Source organism: Ruditapes philippinarum, unplaced genomic scaffold (assembly GCF_026571515.1).
Source record: "Ruditapes philippinarum isolate M1 unplaced genomic scaffold, ASM2657151v2 ctg2098_1_1_1_1, whole genome shotgun sequence".
Taxonomy (NCBI): Eukaryota; Metazoa; Mollusca; class Bivalvia; order Venerida; family Veneridae; genus Ruditapes; species Ruditapes philippinarum.
The window spans coordinates 136,863-157,709 of NW_026860044.1; the positions used below are offsets into that span (position 1 = coordinate 136,863).

At 32.4% G+C, this 20,847-nt stretch overlaps 1 protein-coding gene across 1 annotated transcript; it reads left to right on the forward strand.

Annotated features, from left to right (window-relative positions):
* Positions 1-14: 14 nt before the first annotated feature.
* Positions 15-12,706, forward strand: LOC132758707 (alpha-1,2-mannosyltransferase ALG9-like). Its single transcript, XM_060750407.1, has 15 exons — positions 15-227; positions 1,566-1,725; positions 2,744-2,878; positions 3,984-4,054; positions 4,696-4,840; positions 5,457-5,518; positions 6,053-6,140; positions 6,503-6,608; positions 7,711-7,799; positions 8,165-8,272; positions 9,082-9,153; positions 9,467-9,596; positions 11,225-11,375; positions 11,853-11,982; positions 12,650-12,706. The coding sequence occupies exons 1-15, from the start codon at positions 130-132 to the stop codon at positions 12,704-12,706; spliced, it is 1,602 nt and encodes a 533-aa protein (XP_060606390.1). The 5' UTR covers positions 15-129.
* Positions 12,707-20,847: the final 8,141 nt, after the last annotated feature.

A 20,847-nucleotide genomic window follows, 5' to 3' on the forward strand; every position in this document is an offset into this window, starting at 1 on the left:
AAGTTTTCCGAATGATTTTGGGTTCAAGGTTGGTATTTTTGGTGAACTGCGCTATCTCGGTCACTTGCGGCGAAGGTCGATTTACAGCCAATCGTTGGACAGTACACTCGACTGCCTCTCAATGAAAACATGTCAGCTTCCACGAAACATACATCAACTAAAAGAAGAGTTACCGGTGAGAGAAAAACCATCAAAGAGTTAGCTGCGTTATCAAAAGTAAAGGAGAAGTAAGATGTGGCATGTTGTTTCTCTCTCAATGTTTCTACTGAAACTCTAAACTGTTAGTTAAGAAATTAGGGAACATTTTATGTCAATATTGTCAAATCGTTCTCAAGTATTTTCGGACCCAAAAAATGTCTAATTGTCATAAATCGATCGGCTTCTGACAAAACGTTAAAGAGGCACTTAAAAAAATAGTGCAACTGAAATTCATGTCAGAGAGACCATTTTCCAATGGTTACACTAGCAAAAACTAACAAACAACCCTCCTCCCCCCCCCCCCCCCCCAAAAAAAAAATAAATAAATCATAAAGTCAATTTTTAAAAGTGTAAAACCATTCACAATAGATTATAAGGCAAATATGAAAGTAGGCAAAGTTTTTTTCATTATTATATCTCGCTGATTATCATTGATTTACATTAAAATGGCAGCACCTACTAATGACACATAAAATTTCACTGATAGGTACTGTATAGAAATCGACACTGAAAATTTCACTGATAGGTACTGTATAGAAATCGACACTGAAAATTTCACTGATAGGTACTGTATAGAAATCGACACTGAAAATTTCACTGATAGGTACTGTATAGAAATCGACACTGAAAATTTCACTGATAGGTACTGCATAGAAATCTGTTTTTTTTTATAATTGTTTTTTATTTGATTTCCTTTTGAATATAAATATGTAGTATATAGCCGCCTGGGCAAGCCTTTGACTCCCCATCTAAGTGTCATTTTCACCTTAGGTTTATTAAGTTTTCATCTAAAATTACTTTCACCTCACATCTGTGTGTTATCAAAATGTGACTTTGTAAACTTATAGGCTCACTAATGCAGAGAAATAAAGCCATATTGGCCCAAATAAAGAATCACCACTAATACCACAGCACCTGTTCAGACAAATAAGCAGATGATAAGGGCAATACTGCTTAAATTAACATAATTAATTTTGTCCTAAAGGGTGGTGTCCTTTGGTACCATTGTAAGCTTACTTTATATTTCTGTGCATTTTTAAGTTAAGACTAGTACTACTTAAATAACTTAAAGATAAGAAAGTAAAAGTAAGTCCTGACTCCTTTTATTCTTACATGTTTACAACTAAAATATAATTCCCATTTTCAGGGTGAAGGGGACAAGGAGACAGTAACGCCTGTCTTATTCCTTACTTAATTTCCATTTATGATTGGTTTATTGTGGACTAAAAATCTATCAATAACTAGATTTTGGCTACACCAAGGCATTCTTTAAGGTGATGATGTGAGTGTAAAGAAGCAACTTTTAGCATTTATAAAACAAGATATGATAATGTTGAATGAAGTCTATACAATGTGATAAATTTCAGAGAAATTGAAAAGCCTGATGTTGTCGAGACTGTGGATGATGATGAGCCGTGGGCACCAGCAGCTTACACTGTGTTCAAAATTGTTATGTCTGCCAGGTTATGTGCTGCTGCATGGAATATTGTAGGGGATTGTGATGAAACATATAATTATTGGGAACCAGTAAGTTATACCTGTTTAATCCTAGATCTGATGAACTTTTGAAGTGAACTTGTAGGAACATCTGTGGCTGCATGGTTTAGGTTGTTGACTTCAAACCACTTACCTGTCACTAATGTGTGTTACTGGGACTTTGAATTCTTTCAGCTAGCTTAAAGAATGTCGATGGTTCTACTCTGGTGCCTGTCATGCCTAAAATATTATGCCCAGAAGGGCACCTGAGGTCTTTCTCAACCAAGAAAGCTGGAAAGTCGCCATAAGACCCAATCTGATAAAAATCACCTCTAAATAACGCTCCGCTTTTAGATCTAAGCGTGACCAATTACAAATTATTTCTGGTGACTATTCACACAGCCAATTATCAGTGAGCTTTCATAATTTTGAAAGCAATATGGTTTCTAATTTTAACCCTAGGAAAACAAATATTGAGTAGGTAATCTTCACGATTTTGAGAACAAACATGGTGTTGTCCATATATCAGACAGGAAAACTGGCAAAACAATCTTGTCCATTAAAAATTGGCTCTATTTTTTTCAAGTAATTTGTTAAAAATAACTTAAAACATTTTTTTTTCTAACAAAAATCAACAATTTGTTTAACTTCCACGTATAACAGTATTTTGACACTTCTTTTAATGCCTATGTAAAAACCGGTTTGATTGCATTGCTAAAAATAGTTTTCTTGTGAAATCCGAATTATAAAGGAGGCAAAACATATAGGGTCGTCATCAGATCTAAGAAATAAATAGATCTGTGTTTGTGTAAAACTTTACCCCGCCCCCCCCCATTCATCCGCGCAGTCTGATCAGGATCCATGCTGTTTGCTTATGAACCATTTAACAAGACGAGAAACTGATAGTGAACAGCATCGATTTTGATCAGACCTCGCGAATGCGCAGGCTGGTCTGGATCCATGCTGGTCGCAAACCCATTATGTTGGTTTTGTCGTGACGCGGCTCATTTGTGTTTTATATTTCAGTAGTGATTGTTTCATTTTAAGACATCTTTTTTTTTAATTTCAGACCCATTATTTGATGTTTGGGAAGGGTTTTCAGACATGGGAGTACTCACCAGTGTATGCCATACGTTCCTATGCATATCTCATGCTTCATACGTTACCAATGCGACTGTATGGACTGTTTACAACACCCAACCCTGTAAGTTTAGTTACGTTAATCTCATTCCTTATACTACAAGCTTTGATTTGATCAATACCAAATATTACCAGTTTATGTCAATTACATGTTCTAGATTTATAGCAGATAAACTTTTTTCTAAGATATATTTCTAGTAGAGAGTTAATCATAAGGGGAGTTTTTGTTGTTTTTTTTTTTCAAGTGCGACATACATATAAATATTTGCTTTGGTTGGCAAATGCTTGGCATACATTCATATAAAAAAATTTGGAGCCTCGTATATGTGACATGTATGTACCTTTGTTAGATAAAGTTTCTCATAGTTTACCTAGTTATGGTTCAAATAGATTTTGAAACTAAGTGCTCATGGTCAGTTTTGATAATTTACCTAGTTATGGTTCAAATAGTTTTTGAAACTAAGTGCTCATGGTCAGTTTTGATAATTTACCTAGTTATGGTTCAAATAGATTTTGAAACTAAGTGCTCATGGTCAGTTTTGATAATTTACCTAGTTATGGTTCAAATAGTTTTTGAAACTAAGTGCTCATGGTCAGTTTTGATAATTAACCTAGTTATGGTTCAAATAGATTTTGAAACTAAGTGCTCATGGTCAGTTTTGATAATTTACTAGTTATGGTTCAAATAGTTTTTGAAACTAAATGCTCAAGGTCAGTTTTGATAATTTACCTAGTTATGGTTCAAATAGTTTTTGAAACTAAGTGCTCATGGTCAGTTTTGATAATTTACCTAGTTATGGTTCAAATAGTTTTTGAAACTAAGTGCTCATGGTCAGTTTGATAATTTACCTAGTTATGGTTCAAAATAGATTTTGAAACTAAGTGCTCATGGTCAGTTTTGATAATTTACCTAGTTATGGTTCAAATAGTTTTTGAAACTAAGTGCTCATGGTCAGTTTGGATAATTTACCTAGTTATTGTTCAAATAGTTTTTGAAACTAAGTGCTCATGGTCAGTTTTGATAATTTACCTAGTTATGGTTCAAATAGTTTTTGAAACTAAATGCTCAAGGTCAGTTTTGAATAAACACATCACTTTGATACCTGCATTCACAAAATTATATATGTGTGTTACTAAATGTACTGTATATAAGATATTATGATCTTCAGGTGATGCTGTTTTTTATAACTCGATGTGTGCTGGCATTTGTCTGCTCATTATGTGAGGTGTTCTTTTACAAGTATGTTTTTCTTACTATTTATATCATATATATATATGTTTTATATGTTGTAGATAAAAAAAAAAAAGCCATTAGGTGTACAATGTTTTCCTTAACAAATAAAATCTATCAAATCTGTATTTACACAAATTATTTTAGTTGTGTTAAAAGTATAACAGAAATTGCAATGCTGAGATGTTCTATATATTTTCAAACTTTCTTATTTCATTTTAAAAGGACTAACTACTTACAATTTGTTGGTTTTAGTTTAGTGAATACAAACATAGTTTATGAACAATGAACCTTACCAGCATTCTTGATTTTTGTTCCAAGCCTTGTCAATACAAAACATTTTGCTTTTTCATTTATATATATAACTTGAGTATGAAAAGTAGGCCAGTTAGATAACTCAAAGAACATACTTAATTGTTCAGCAAAAAGCCCTATATTTAATTTCTTAAAATGTTCACCCTTCTTGGTATAGAAGATAAGAGGACCAGTATTCATTTCTGAGTGTTATAAGTGTGTCAAAGCAAAATATTGCCAATTTTTGTACAAAATAGGGACCTGCCTTAGGTGTTTAGTCTTATTGGTGAGAGTATACATGTATGTCAGTAGTCGAGTTATAGCATTTGCTCAATATTTTGTTGTTTATATTATAGGGGAGTATGTAAACAGTTTGGGAATAATGTTCTCGTTGATGTTTTTTTCAAATCAAAGGCTGGAATTTTATTCATCATCAGCGACTCCCAAGTATTTTCTGCATTGTACTATTTTCCTGATTTTGGGGGATTTTCCGGACTATGGGTATCCAAAATTAGTTTGATTTTTTCAGAATTTATTTTGTTGATTGTGTAGGAAGTTAAGTTTATAGACACATTTCAAAATTCGTTTGAACCAACATCGAGCAATGATTTTTAATTTCTTGCTCAAAGAAACAAAATTTTGACCTGACGGGGTTTTGAACCCTTGCGTACAATTTTTAAATTTTCTATCTGCCCAAATTTAACCCATCGTCCATTCCCCAAAAATAGCTTTTCCAAAACTTTTTTTTTTATTATCTTCTTGGGAAAAGAACAGAACCCAATGAAAAAAAATTTTTGCTGCCTTCAAATTACTCAGCTCAAATTACTTTTGTGTAATTAAAATCTTTCTATATTACAAACATCACAGTGTAATAGTCATTTTGTTTTAAGAAATGGAACTTTTTATGTTAAGCTAAAATGTGTGATTTTATCTTTTCTTATGCATTGATTTTACCTATTTTGATAATACATGTAATAACACATACATTTGAGCAGTTATTTAAGATAATTAGATTATAAGATATTTTAAGCTTAATTTAAATGATAAGATATTTTAAGCTTAATTTAAATGATAAGATATTGTAAGCTTAAATCTAGAATTGTGTTTATATTTCCAGGTAGCTATCATGGCCACTGCAGCTAGTACCATTCTTGGCTGGCCATTTGCAGGAATAATTGGGTATATATAGATCTTAGTATCTTGTTCAATAACTTTGACTTTCAGGCTAAGTGATTATGGTTTACTTTGTATAACAGCTACACCACTAAGTTCCTTTCAAGAAAGATACTCTGTCTTTAAACATAAAAAAAACATTTACCAAAGGTGGGGGGGGGGTGAAATAAAATATTTTTGCCCAGGTTTATATTCTTCTTGATAAATCATAACCCCTTCAGTTGAAAAACAACCAGTTCCAGTTTGAGTTACTTGTGTTACATACAAAATTAATGTGAAAAAAACCCCCGCTTTGTTTGATTAAGTATGTATCATTGAATACTACTAGGTTGTTCTAAACCTGGTGCCAAAATGGCCTGTGGAACTAATTGTTTTTTTTTTTGTATGAACTTGGACAAATGATCATCTCGAGATCTTGTTTAATGCTATTCTGCTCATTTATTATAGCTACTCGATGTAACATTATTTAATGGTTTTCTGTGACTTTGAAAGGAGTAATTAAATAACACATTTTAGCTGTTTGTTTTTGTCTTATTTTAGGGCTCCAATTGCTCTTGACCTATTGTTACGACAAAGAAAAATCAAGTTTTTTGTATTGTGGTCTTTACTAGCCCTTGTTACATTCCTGGTAAGTATTTTAGTTTTGTTGTGTTTTTGTTATCTGGAGCATTGTTCATAAAACTTAAAGTATAGAGAGATAGCAAGTTGGGCAAGTAGGAGAAAAGTAGTGTCAAAAAACTTTTACTCTTGCTTGTTTTGTTTTGTATTTGAAAAAAAAGGTTAAAAGAACATTGTGCAAGAAGTATAACACTTTCTACTTGTGTATTTGATTTTTTCTTTGGCAATCAAAATTAAATAACTGATTAAGATTAAAATGTACAGTTAATGGCAGATATAAATAAATATACAAGTATAGATAATATATCATTGAGAAATCCCAGTGTTTTCAGGGATTAACATGGATAACGTTTTATTGTTTTTCCTTTGCAGTGGCCAATGATTCAGTTAGACATGTATTATTATGGGAAGTTAGTTGTCGCACCACTTAATATTGTCATGTACAATGTATTCACTGACCATGGACCAGATCTATACGGTATAACTTCTTTCATTAGCTGTTTTCTTCCCTAACTGAAGAACTGGAATAGCTTTTCACACATTAAAATGTACTATTTATAAGCTAATTACTTTTTAGGGGGCCTCTGTAGTCAAGTGGTTCAAGTCACTGACTTCAAACCACATGCCCCTCACTGCTGTGTGTTTGAATCCCGACAGGAACTTTTGATTCTTTTATATGAGGAAGCTATCCAGCTAGATAACAGAAGATCAGTGGTTCTACACAGGTGCCGGCTTGTGTCTAAAAATAATGCATGTAGTTGTACCTGAGGTCTCCCTTCTTGTGTCAACCTGGAAACTTGATATATGACCTTTTAAATGTCGGTCTGACTTAAAACTGAACAGTTTCAATTTATGACCATTTTACTCTACTGTGCAAGATTCAGTTTGATTATACATGTATATAATAATTATTACTGGATAAAATCATTTTACTTCTGATTTTTTTTACAACATTATTCTGATAGATTCATTTAGAAACTGCTTACATACAAAAGTTGAATGCTATTGAAACAATTGATGAAGTATAACTTTTCTTGTCCACATTGTCTTATTTGTAATATACCTAAATTTAATAAATATTAAATGAGGAAACTTGTTATTGTTTGCACTTAACTTAAAATTGTGAGAGAAAAAAAAGATACCAAACTATTTCATATCTGAAGAAAGTTGAACTAAATTGAGTTTTGATGATAAAATATTGTATTCTTTTAAAAAATTTGGCATGATCATATCACTGATGTTTCGTTCTCCAATGCTTTAAACCCCTTTGGAGAGATTGGAGCCTCTCGTAAAAGGAAGCTATGTAACTAGTGTAATTAAAGTTAGTGGTTCTACTCAACTGTTACTTAAACCCAAACCATGCTAAATGTCTTAAATCATCTTGACCATCTTGCAATCTGGACAGAATCATTTTTAGGGAAAATTTCAAAATAAATACTGAAAAATGTGCCAGCTGATCTTCGTCTGTACTAATTGTATTGGTAGATATAGTTGCTCCCATAGACAAAGGGTTAACCAACCACAAACCTTTGAATACCAAACTGTAACATATACTATATATATATTTTATGTCTGTCCAGGAGTAGAACCATTCTCATACTACATCCTCAATGGTTTGCTGAACTTCAATGCTGTCTTTGTGTGGGCACTGTGCTCTCTACCTTTTGTGGTTTGTAAAGATTTCTTTGAAGTCTATTTTATTGTTAAATTGCTTAGTTGCTTGACCAAGATATATTAAAGTGATATTTAAATTGGAAATTGACTACAACATAAAATCTATATGTTCAAATGATAAAATTTTTAAAAATTACAAAATTTTCCTTGTTATATACCCCTTAGTATAGTTTTAAAAATAGGACAAATTTCTATTTTCAAATTGAAAAAAAAATCTAAAAGAAATGAAAGTGAAATGAAATTGGATTAAATTATATAAAACTGATTTATATAAAAGTCTTGTTTAAATGGTTGACTCTTTTGTCAGTAAAAATGCTATTAAGTAAATCCTTAAAAATACATGAATGTTTTACATTGCAGATTGTGTATAATGTATGGACAAAGGAGAAAGAAAGAGGAATACCATGTTGGCTAGCACTTTCTGCCATGTATATATGGTTCTTAATATTCTTTACCAGGCCACATAAAGTAAGTTTACCATTTCCTTCCCTAATGCCTTGGTGCTAATCTTTCATTTTTAGTAGCCATGCCATTTAACATTTCATTTACAGTGCCATAATGTACCTGTAATTTTTAGTGACTTGATGCAATTTAGCCTGACATTTTTGGTGCTGTTTTGCCTTAAAGTTTTCATTACCATTGCTTTGATGCTGTTTGAATGTCCTAATTTCCTTTGACTTTTCATTCCCAGTCTGAGTGCCCTGATGTCATCTATTGACTTTTCTTTTTACATTGCCCATAATGTCAAGATTTATACTTACATCATTTAAAGATACAAATATGTTTAACCTTTACCCTGCATGAGTGGAAAAGGGTTTAGCCTTTGCCACAACTATAGAGCTGGATCAGCCTACACATCCATGCAGTCTAACAAGGCTTCATGCTGTTAAAGTCACTCAAGTTTTTATCTTGATATCCCCATAATTTATATGATTATGTTCAGTTCCAAAAATTGAAGCTGGACAAGTCCCTTTAAGAAATACAGGGGAAAAAAATGTTAATAATGTTTACTCTTTACCTATATAATTTTTGTAATGGACTTGTCCCACTTTTAAACTAACTACTAAGTCTAACTGTCCATTGTTTGCTCAAATAGTTTTTGAAACATCCTGAAAATTGACATTGACTGCCATAGTAAAATCTTCAAAAATCAGGAAATAAATGTTTATTTACAGATATGGAGCAGTGGGGATGGGGCCGTGTTTTTAATGAACACTCTTTGTTACTATTTTGCTACCATTTGTATATAATTAGGTTATTATTTTACATTTAATTAGGAAGAGAGGTTTCTGTTCCCAGTGTATCCACTGATTGGATTGAGTGCTGCATTAACAATAGATTATAAACAGGTAGGCAGATATTTAAAAGTCTATGACTTCGGACCTATGACTGTTGTGATTTTGAAATGTGTTCTTAATTTGATTTACATTGTACAAATGAATTAAAGATTTTCATTTTATGATCTCCAAACTCTGTTAGATGTGTTTGTTATGGTATACTTGAAATACAGATTATATTTCATCTATAGGAGACTTTATTTTTATGCAGTTTAAAATTGTCATGAAACTATGTTTCAGAGATCAAAATATTTTTTTATAAAAAACTATGTTTGCTTTTTATTTCATGATGTTTTATAACAAATGTATCTTGTTTAATTTTCAGAAATGTTTCAGTAAATTTTTTCCTGGGAATAAACTATACAACTATGCAGAAAACACAAGTTGGATCTCGATGGTTGCTGGGATCTTTTTCTCCCTGATGTCAATATCAAGAGTTATAGCCCTTTATCAAGGTGAAAAGTAATTTCCTTTTATAAAACCAAAATTGGCAAGCGTTTGTTATCAGTAATGAGTGAGGCCAGCTTTAAGGCCCCCACGATTACACGTTTAAACGGATTCGTTTCGATTTTCATTCATAAACGTTTAGGATATTGTTTACCGTTTAATCGAAATGACCATATTGTCTTACAAAATTTCTTAATCATTGCCTGTAATCATGGATTTTATCAATTCTAGTGGTTTATTCCAAAGTATACAAACTGAAAATAGGTGTTTACAACCCTCCACACAGCATTACGGTGCAAAATTGCTCGTGACAAAATACATTTTTGGTAAAAAAATTGGGTTACAATGCAAATAATGTGTGCTGTCTCAATCGTGATGAGCCTTGCACATTCTTTATTTGTACATGTGTAAAAAATAGAAAGAAAGACATCATTTGGCGACTCAAATACATGGTGTGTATAGTACATAGAGGTACCACCGTTTAAACGGTATCGTTTCGGTTCTTAGCAATCGTGTAAACGTTTACAAAAAATTGTAAACGTGGGAGCCTTAGCCAGCTTACACATATATACAGTCTGACCAGGCTTTACTGCTGTAGTTTATTATTGAAATCCCTTAAACTTTGAATGGACTGTTCCATGTTCTGAGCAGGGCAAATCCATTATACAAATTCAGCCAGTTAAGTGTTATTTGTTCAATTTTTTCCTCTGATCAGGGTAAGAAGATTTATCTCAAATTTTATCATGTTTATATAAACCTTTCATCAGGGTGAGTAAGGGCTTCCATGGCTAATTGGTTCAGGTTGCCTACACCTAAACACTGACTGTCAATTAACTGTCACTTATGTGGCATTGAATCATGTTATGTAGGAATTGTTTCTTGTACGGAAGCTAGGGGTAGGCCAGTTCTTATATTCCTGTGTTCACCTGTGCAGGAAATTATGCATGAAGAATTGCTCCAGAAGTCACCATATGACCTCACTAGCGTTAGTGTGAATATCATTAGATTGTTTTCCAATAGATTAAGGGCAAGACGATAATAAAATTTTATTTGATAGTTTCACATAATAATGCATGAGCATATCGTCACCTTAGTGCAGTAACATAAGTTCTTCTAAATTCAATATAAAGAGTTATCAGTTAGTGGACTAAGGTGACGATATGTAGATTTAATTTCAATACACTGCAGGTTTGGAGCTAGTCTCAATATTTACTATCTGATATTACATAGATGTAAGGGCGACCATCGTCTATATAATAAAAAGCCCTAAAGCACACAATTTGTTGGGCTAGTCTTGAGCTAAAATAGAAATGTTTTAATATATTGTTGAGCCTTCCCGTTAAAACTACTTACTATAATTAAAAACATTAACCAACATGAACAGTTTTATCTTATTTGTCATTAATAATGCATTAATACATTGCTAGGGTTTGGAAAAATCATAAATTCAATAACTATATCAATTGAGTGAAATAGCAAATTTAAGATATTCTCCAATATTTGATAAAAACATATGAACAATTTACTTACATCAGTTCAGATGTACTGTTAAGTTACAAAACCAACTATAATGTAAACAGTTGCTTTAAACATGATTATTATGTATTGTTTAATCATATTTGTTTATTTATTACAGGATACCATGCCCCACTAGACTTGTTTGTTGAGCTGAATAAGATAGCTTCAGATCCTAAGATACACAATTTACCGGAGGATAGACCTGTTAATGTGTGTGTTGGCAAGGAGTGGTACAGATACCCTAGCTCATTCTTCCTTCCTGCACAAAAGTATGTCATGAAGTCTGAGTTTTTCAAGAGAATCCTTTCTTATTTTGTTCCCATACTTTCCTTTTATTTAAAAAAGAAAATATCTTTAGAATGGAATACAATAAAAATGTTACTTCAAAATGGTTTTGTCATTAAAATATTTTAATTTTCTTGTATAGGTAAGAAAAAAAGTTGTACTTAAAACACAGTATATTGTATATAATTATTTAATATCTAAGAAATGCTGCAATGTTGAGAAGTCTTTTTTTATCTGTCTAATATTATACCAATACATACAGATATTTAGAAAATGTATTGAAGAATAAATAAAAACCATGATTTAATTATATGTGTTTATGAATATTTTGAATATGTGTTTATAAATATTTAGATTATGTGTTGATGAATATTATATTCGTAATATATGTTAATTAGTAATCAGAATATGTGCTAAGAATATGACTATGGTCACTAACTGATTATTTATTTTATTTTCAGCTGGAACTTGCAGTTTTTACAGTCAGAATTTAAAGGTCAGTTACCTAAACCATACTCTAATGAGCCTCATGCCACAAGACAGATACCTACACATATGAATGATGTCAACAAAGAGGAACCTACCAGATATGTATGTTTTTATCCCCAATTTCACTAAATGGATTAATCCTGCATTTAATTCAGAAAAGTCTATTGTAAATATAAGGGATATAAGGTTATAATTATACAATTGAACTAGATTTAATTCTGTTGTATCAAACTTTATTTATGTGCAAGCTTTGGTGGTATAGATATGTCATAAATACTGCAAGTGCTCAAAGTATCAAAAAATATTTACAAGTAAAAATATAACAATAATGTTACATGCCCAACACTGTCTATGACAACAAACTTATATATTTTAAAAAATATAATTTTTATGAATATTTTGGCATTACAAGATTAGATGCTAGTTACCATATTTGTTAATCTCTAAGCATATGCTATGCTGAAAATCTTATGTGTGCAATAGTGATCAGGCTAACCAGTTACTTTTCTGATTTCTTTTTTCTGAGCACTAGCAATTTACTAATAGTCACATGCCCATTAATTCTATAGGTTTGAAGCCTACTATGAAAATTAGATTCTACAAGATGTAGTTTTTTCACAGAAATACTTGTTTAAAATTTATTATTCCATTCAGCAGCAAATTAAGTTCCATTTTTTGCAAAGGTACTTAAAACCACAAAAATCGAACTCTTTTTAACAATATGATAAATTGGACACGTTTCTTATGTCAATGTATATTATCTTTTAAGGTAAATATATCCAAGTGTCATTACTTTGTGACCTTGAGCGGCCTCGAGAAAGACTGAACTTAGAAGCCGCAGAATATGCCAAAAAAAACTAGAAAAGAAGTGTCATACTTCTTATTACTTTCCCGTAGATGCTTCAAGGTAATTGTATATAAATCTATTTTACATAATTATTACTAACAAATAGGCACACATATCCAGTAGATGTATTGCCTATGGTTCAACCCTCTTAATGTGACCAATGAAATAAAATGTTTGGTGAAAATATTAATTAAATTTTCAAGCAAGTTGCCAATCATGAAAGTGTACAGTTCAATTATTAACAAAACACCTATCAAATTAAACTAAGAAATATTCAATATCCAAGCAAATCACAAATGATCGGGACATAATATTTGATCTTTTGTCTTATATATAATGTGACCATACATGTACTTCTCATTTAGCGAAACAATTTTACCTTACTGAGCATTTCCTGGCTTGTCTATTCCTAGATCTCACCCTTGACCGCATGTTATTGCACTCAATTCTACCAGTATTAAACTATTTATTTCAGATCATCACTGTGTTTCGCAGTTTTTACCATTCCATTTGTATCCAGTTAGTACTGTGTCTATGGAACTAACAATCTCATGAAATTACACGTCGCAACTAAACACTGTAAAAACAAAGGAGGAAAGAGATACACTATGTATGGGACATTAGTATCGTTCTGCCATATTAACTGTTGACTATTTTTAACACAGGAGAAGATTATATGAGGCTATGGTTGTATTATAGGTCATAGTGCAAGAAGAGGAAACAGTTACAGGTGATAAGTTTGTGACTGCGGTAAAATCAAAGTTACTGTCATCATGATTTGAAAAGAAAAGAGTTTTGATGTTGATAAGAGTAATTCTGAAATGAAGGAGGTAATTATAGCATACAAAGAGCATATGTGAGAAGTATTTATACCAAAGCAATAAGAAATAAAGTTAGAAACAGTTTAACTTTCCAAATAGCAATAAGCCTCGGTGGCAGAATATTGAAGAAAAATCAACGGGAAGATAATATTTTGGATATCTGACTTCAAATTAGCCAGCAGCACGTTACCGAAGATATTTCCAATTAGAAATTAGAATAAAGCGAGGGAAATGTCAGTTAGTTGATCAATACGAATAAGGAGTTGTTTGATAAAGGTGAAATTTGGCATAAAGGGAAAAAACTTAGATTTTATGTGGAATAAGGGAGACATGTAATCTTGCGTAATAAAGGAAGGATTTGTATTATTAAATAATATAAGAGATTTTTTTAATTTATTGATGATAGGAACAAATGGAGATTAAATGTGAAATACAAAGGGAGAGAAATTATCCTACAATTTTAAATTGTGGGGACAAAAGGAGAGAGACTTTACAATGATGAGAATGTAGGAAGAAAGGAGAGCAGATTTTACATTTGGAATAGTTGACTAAAGGCGAACGCGAATTTTGATATATTAATGTGAACAAGGGAGATAATTTCTAGATTTATGAAATGTGATAAAGAAGACGAAACTTTGTAGATCTTTGAATGTGAGAGATAAAGGGAAGAATTTTAGATTTTGAATGTGAATAAAGGAGAGATATTATTGAATGTGGATAAGGGAGATAATTTTGGATTTTGAAATGCTTGAAAAGGCGAGATATTTATATACTTTGAATGTGGAACAAAACGGTGATTAATTTAAGATTTGAAAGCAAAAAAGAATTTAGGGGTTAGTTTATATTTGATCGAGAAATAGAAGGAAGAGTTTTGAAAAATTTAAAAAATAGGAATGAGGGCGACAAACAATCTCAGAAATCTATGAATGTGATACGGCGTAGAGTAATATTTTCTCATGAGAACACGACCAATTGAAATGACGATGGCTATATATTTTGTTTTGTGCAATTAACAACATAATCCGATAGGATTAACAAATAACAATTTAACAAACCCTCTATTTCTTAAAAATGAAGACTATATTTAGTTTCAAAATTATAAAATAATATTGTAAAATGTAAATGTGGTGTAACAATTGACATTAGTAAGTTAGGTTAGATATAATATTATAATTCGTCAATAATAGTGAGTTGTGTGAAACTATAATGCTTTTTAATTTTAGTACATTCATTGTTTATATATATAAATATGACGAAAGTGTGTAGTTTCTCAAAAGATTTTTATAAGAATAAAGTTACACTTCACAGTAAAAGCGAGGAACATTGAAAGGATTGAAAATTACCAACTCGGTGAATTCATGTATTTCGGAGAAGAACACAAAGTCTACCCTGTGTGTACCTTAGTCGTACTAATAATGATGGTTCATCAAAAACACTTCACATTTAACTTGTATAACCACCATAGATTTTTCCAAATTGTTGATAACGTTCATAGATCTTCGACAATGGGAAGGTTTTCATTTGAATTGGGTCAAGGCCATTGAGGCTAAAAATTGATATCTCTTCTTTGAGGTTATAAATAGATATTTCTGCCTTAAGGTGAAATATAGATATATCAGTTTATTTCCTCATGATAAGGCCATTTTTTTAGTTTTGTTAGTGCATCATTTAGACGGATTTGATTAATACGATTAATATTCTTGTTTTATACTAAAAAAATCAAATATAAGTACATTTGTTTACCTGAAATATGTATATAGTAACATGTATGTTAATTTTGTCATCAGGGATATTGTGTCTATATCATTGTTGTTGCAAATGTCTTGAATCTTTTAACAATTTAGGTCTCATTCATACTAACTAACGACATAGCCACATTATATACCAGTGAAAACTTAAATTTAAAAATGTTTCACTGGACAAAGCCACACAAAAACTTCAAGTGTAGTTGTAGTCACTCAATATATCAGGTCTATTTCTTTTATATGAATAAAAGTGGATAATAATAGTTTCACATTTAACACTTTTTCACAACATCCCGCTTTACATCATTTAATAGTATTGGTAGCATATATAAGATTGGGAGATGTATAGTTCTAATCATTAATTTCATATCTATTCTAAAGGTCAAAGTTCATTGCCCTATATTTCTGGCACACGGATTTTTTTTTTATTATTTTAGTTTTCCAAAGAAAGTTCTTGTTCGGGATAATCGGGTATTATTAAATTATTCATAATAATTAATATTATAATTTTACTGTTCTCCGCTAGTAGGTCACAATATCAAAGAACTTGAATGTGCTATAATGATTTTTATTTCTTATGATTTCCAATTTTGTCATTCAATCAGGGCAGAAATATTTCTTAAGAGTATTGAGCACAAATTATCATGAAATACAATAACCCAGTAACGAATTGTTGTGACGAATGTTCTTATTAACTGTCATATTGTTGAAATTGAAAAAATAAATGTTTACTTAACAACACCATTTAATAAGCATTATCTGTTTATATTAGATAATAAAATGACATGTATTAGAACAAATAAAATGTAGATAACATTGAGAAGCGGTAGTGAAATGTAAATTATTATTATTTTAAGATTCCATTCATTCACCAATTTTACGTAAAGAAAATCAAAGACCGGAATATCTATAAAACACAAGCTTTTTGCGCAATATTATCGAATACATGTATTTAGAACAAAGAAACATCCTATGGCTACCATATGTTTTGTTTCAAATGACCCTCAAAAAATAATCAATTACTCTACGGGGACTATCTGCATCATAAAACCATATGATCCCACAATAACACATGGTACCATTGTTTTCACACTACAAAAACGGTACTGCATTATGTCCACAATAGCTATGGCTACCGTTGTGTTCACACAAAAAGGTATTGTCATTATGTCCACAATAGCCATGGCTACCGTTGTGTTCACACAAAAAAGGTCTTGTCATTATGTCCACAATAGCCATGGCTACCATTGTGTTCACACAAACAAGGTCTTGTCATTATGTTCACAATAGCCATGGCTACCATTGTGTTCACACAAAAAAGGTCTTGTCATTATGTCCACAATAGCCATGGCTACCATTGTGTTCACACAAAAAGGTCTTGTTATTATGTCAACAATAGCCATGGCTACCATTGTGTTCACATCAAAAAAGGTCTTGTTATTATGTCAACAATAGCCATGGCTACCATTGTGTTCACACCAAAAAATATCTTGTTATTATGTCCACAATAGCCATGGCTACCATTGTGTTCACACCAAAAAAGGTCTTGTCATTATGTCCACAATAGCCATGGCTACCATTGTGTTCACACAAAAAGGTCTTGTTATTATGTCAACAATAGCCATGGCTACCATTGTGTTCACACCAAAACAGGTCTTGTTATTATGTCAACAATAGCCATGGCTACCATTGTGTTCACACCAAAAAAGGTCTTGTCATTATGTCCACAATAGCCATGGCTACCATTGTGTTCACACAAAAAGGTATTATGTCCACAATAGCCATGGCTACCATTGTGTTCACACAAAAAGGTCTTGTTGTTATGTCCACAATAGCCTTGGCTACCATTTGTGTTCACACAAAAAGGTCTTGTTATAATGTCCACAGTAGCCATGGCTACCATTGTGTTCACACAAAAAAGGTCTTGTCATTATGTCCACAATGGCCATGGCTACTATTGTTGTTTACACAAACAAGGTCTTGTCATTATGTCCACAATAGCTATGGCTACCATTTGTGTTCACACAAAAAGGTCTTGTCATTATGTCCACAATAGCCATGGCTACCATTATGTTTCACACAAAAAAGGTCTTGTTATTATTTCCACATAGCCATGGCTACCATTGTGTTCACACGAAAAAAGGTCTTGTCATTATGTCCACATAGCTATGGCTACCATTGTGTTCACACAAAAAAGGTCTTGTCATTATGTCCACAATAGCCATGGCTACCATTGTGTTCACACAAAAAGGTCTTGTTGTTATGTCCACAATAGCCATGGCTACCATTGTGTTCACACAAAAAGGTCTTGTTATAATGTCCACAGTAGCCATGGCTACCATTGTGTTCACACAAAAAGGTCTTGTCATTATGTCCACAATGGCCATGGCTACTATTGTGTTTACACAAACAAGGTCTTGTCATTATGTCCACAATGGCTATGGGTACCATTGTGTTCATAAAAGCAGTGGCTATCAGTGTTTTAACAAAAAAGCAATGTTGTCATTGTGTTCACAAAATTTAAATCTGTCTCCATGCTCACAAATGCATTGGTTATCATTGGGTTCACATATGCAATTTCACAAAAGCAAGGTCTGTCTGTCTGTCTGTCTGTCAAAAGCTTAGCCTTATTTACATAAAAACTCTGGCTATCATTGTGTTACAAAAACTTAAGTCTCATGTTCACAAAAGCAAGGTCGGTTACAAAAACTATGGCTACCATTGTGTTCATAAAAGCAATCTTTATTTATGTCTTCACAAAAGCATTGGCTGTAATCTGCTACTGTGTTCATTAAAAAATTGACTGTCATTATTTTAAGAAAAGCAATGTCTGATATTGTGTTCACAAAAACTGTAGCTGTCATGGTTTTCACAAAAGCTTTTGCTGACATTGTGTTCACAAAAGCAATTGCTATCAAAGTGTTCATAAAACCTGTCTGTCATTGTGTGCATAAAAAAATGCCTGTCATTGAGTTCACAAATGCAATAGTTGTCATTCTGTTCAGAAAAGCAATGGCTGTCCTTGTGTCCACAAATGCTTTGACTGTCATGCTAAATTACTTTCTAAAAATTTCGTTATAAAATGTTGTTTACAAGAAGTGGCCTTCTTGATCTAACGATTAATTGTCCCAACTTTTTCAAATATAATCCTCTGGAACACTGAATTATTTCATGTGTTAGAGCTATTTAACTAGGTTCTTCTTGAAACATTTGAAAAAATTGAAATGTTGCCAAATAATCTTACCTACAGTAGAAAATGAGAGAGGAAGCCAATATGCAATTATGTAGCTATTTTCGCAGATGGTACACTTTGTACTCAAGGTGCAAGGTACACTTTGTACACAGGAGGTACACTGTATACAGGAGGTTCAAAATTGCTGGAGGTAAACTTTGTACACAGGAGGCTCACTGTGTACACAGGAGGTACTCTGTACACAGGAGGTACACTCTGTACACATGAGGTTCACTCTGTACACAGGAGGTACACTCTGTACACAGGAGGTTCACTCTGTACACAGGAGGTACTTTGTACACAGAAGGTTCAAAGTTGCTGGAGGTACACTTTGTACACATGAGGCTTACTCTGTACACAGGAGGTACACAGTACACAGGAGATTCACTCTGTACACAAGTGGTACACTTTGTACACAGGAGGTACACTTTGTACACAGGAGGTACACTGTACACAGGAGGTACACTTTATACACAGGAGGTTCACTTTGTACACAGAAGGTACACTTGTACACAGGGGGTTCAAGGTTGCTGGAGGTACACTTTGTACACATGAGGCTCACTTTGTACACAGGAGGTTCAAAATTGCAGGAGATACAATTTGTACACAGGAGGTACATTCTGTACACAAGAGGTACACTCTGTACAAAGGAGGTACACTTTGCACACACAAGGTTTACTTTGTAAACATTTACAGTTTCTACCATTGCGGGCGATTAAAAGGGAAAACAGAAGAATATTTATTTCCTTCTATATTTTCCTCAATTATTTGCAATGTATATTGAATGGAAAATATATAAACTGACAAAAGGAGGGTATTTATAATAATTTATTATAATTATTATATATAGTAACATCGCAATTCTATAAAATATAAATATCTTACATATTTGATAAACATTTGTATATATACATAACAAAAACATAATTAATATTTAGTCCATTAAAAGATGTAAAAGTACAAAAATTAAGACCTGTTTCTTTTGTAACATCTTTAATGTACATGACTTGTATATATTATAATAACAACACATAGTTTATTCATGATTTAGTTTATCTAATACTAGAACAGGAATAGATTCAAGAAACTATTACACCATGCATATCAACATAAATGCTGATATCATAATTAGGAGACACATAGTGAATTATTGGTCTACAAATTTCAAATTTGAGCCGCGTCATGACAAAACCAACATAGTGCGTTTGCGACCAGCATGGATCCAGACCAGCCTGCGCATCGGCGCAGTCTGATCAGAATCATTGCTGTTCGCTATCACTTTCTATACTTGTTATAGGGTTTGTAAGCGAACAGCATGGATCCTGATCAGACTGCGCGGATGCGCAGGCTGGTCTGGATCCATGCTGGTCGCAAACCCACTATGTTGGTTTTGTCATAGCATGGCTCATTTGATTGTGTGGGAAACCATAAGCTTAAAGACACACTCTCCAAACTGTTCCTGCAAAAAGTGTAAAATTTCTTGCTAAAGGAATCAGCAGCATACCCTTGATGGTGTTTGAACCCAGGTGTCTAGCAATTTATAGATTACTATACTGATGTGTTTACCACTTTCTCATACCACTAAGATTATGATACAATTCTTTAATTCATAGAACCATAACTTTCAATACTGATGTCAGCAAGCTGATATTAATGAGAGCGGTTAATTAAATACAAAAAGCTGATTCAAAGTATATTGATTCTTAAAATACTGCTACTATGTATAAACCATTAAAAATCAAGTCCAGACATATCTGTTAATCAGAAACAGCCAAAGAAAGGTTTATTTCTTTGAAGCAATTTTATGCCAAGACATTTTATTTCAGTTGTTCAGTTTTTTTTACATGCCAACACATTTACTAGAATCTACCAATTTTTCAGATTGTTTCTTTTTTTTCTAAAAGCTTACCCAATTAACCAAAAACTACATCAAAGAAGTGGCATGGTTAATATAGATAACAATATAATAAACAAACTACATGCATTTACATAATTCTCTTGGCACAATGTGAATTAATTTAATATAAACATTAAGTTGATGGTAAAAAAATAATAATCATACAAATACATTTGAGCCGCGTCATGACAAAACCAACATAGTGCGTTTGTGACCAGCATGGATCCAGATCAGTCTGCACATCTGCGCAGTCTGATCAGGATCCATGCTGTTCGCTTACCAACTCTATTACAAGTAGAGAAACTGATAGCAAACAGTATGGATCCTGATTAGACTGCGCGGATGCGCAGGCTAGTCTGGATCCATGCTGGTCACAAACCCATTATGTTGGTTTTGTCGTGACACGGCTTATTTGTATTAAACAT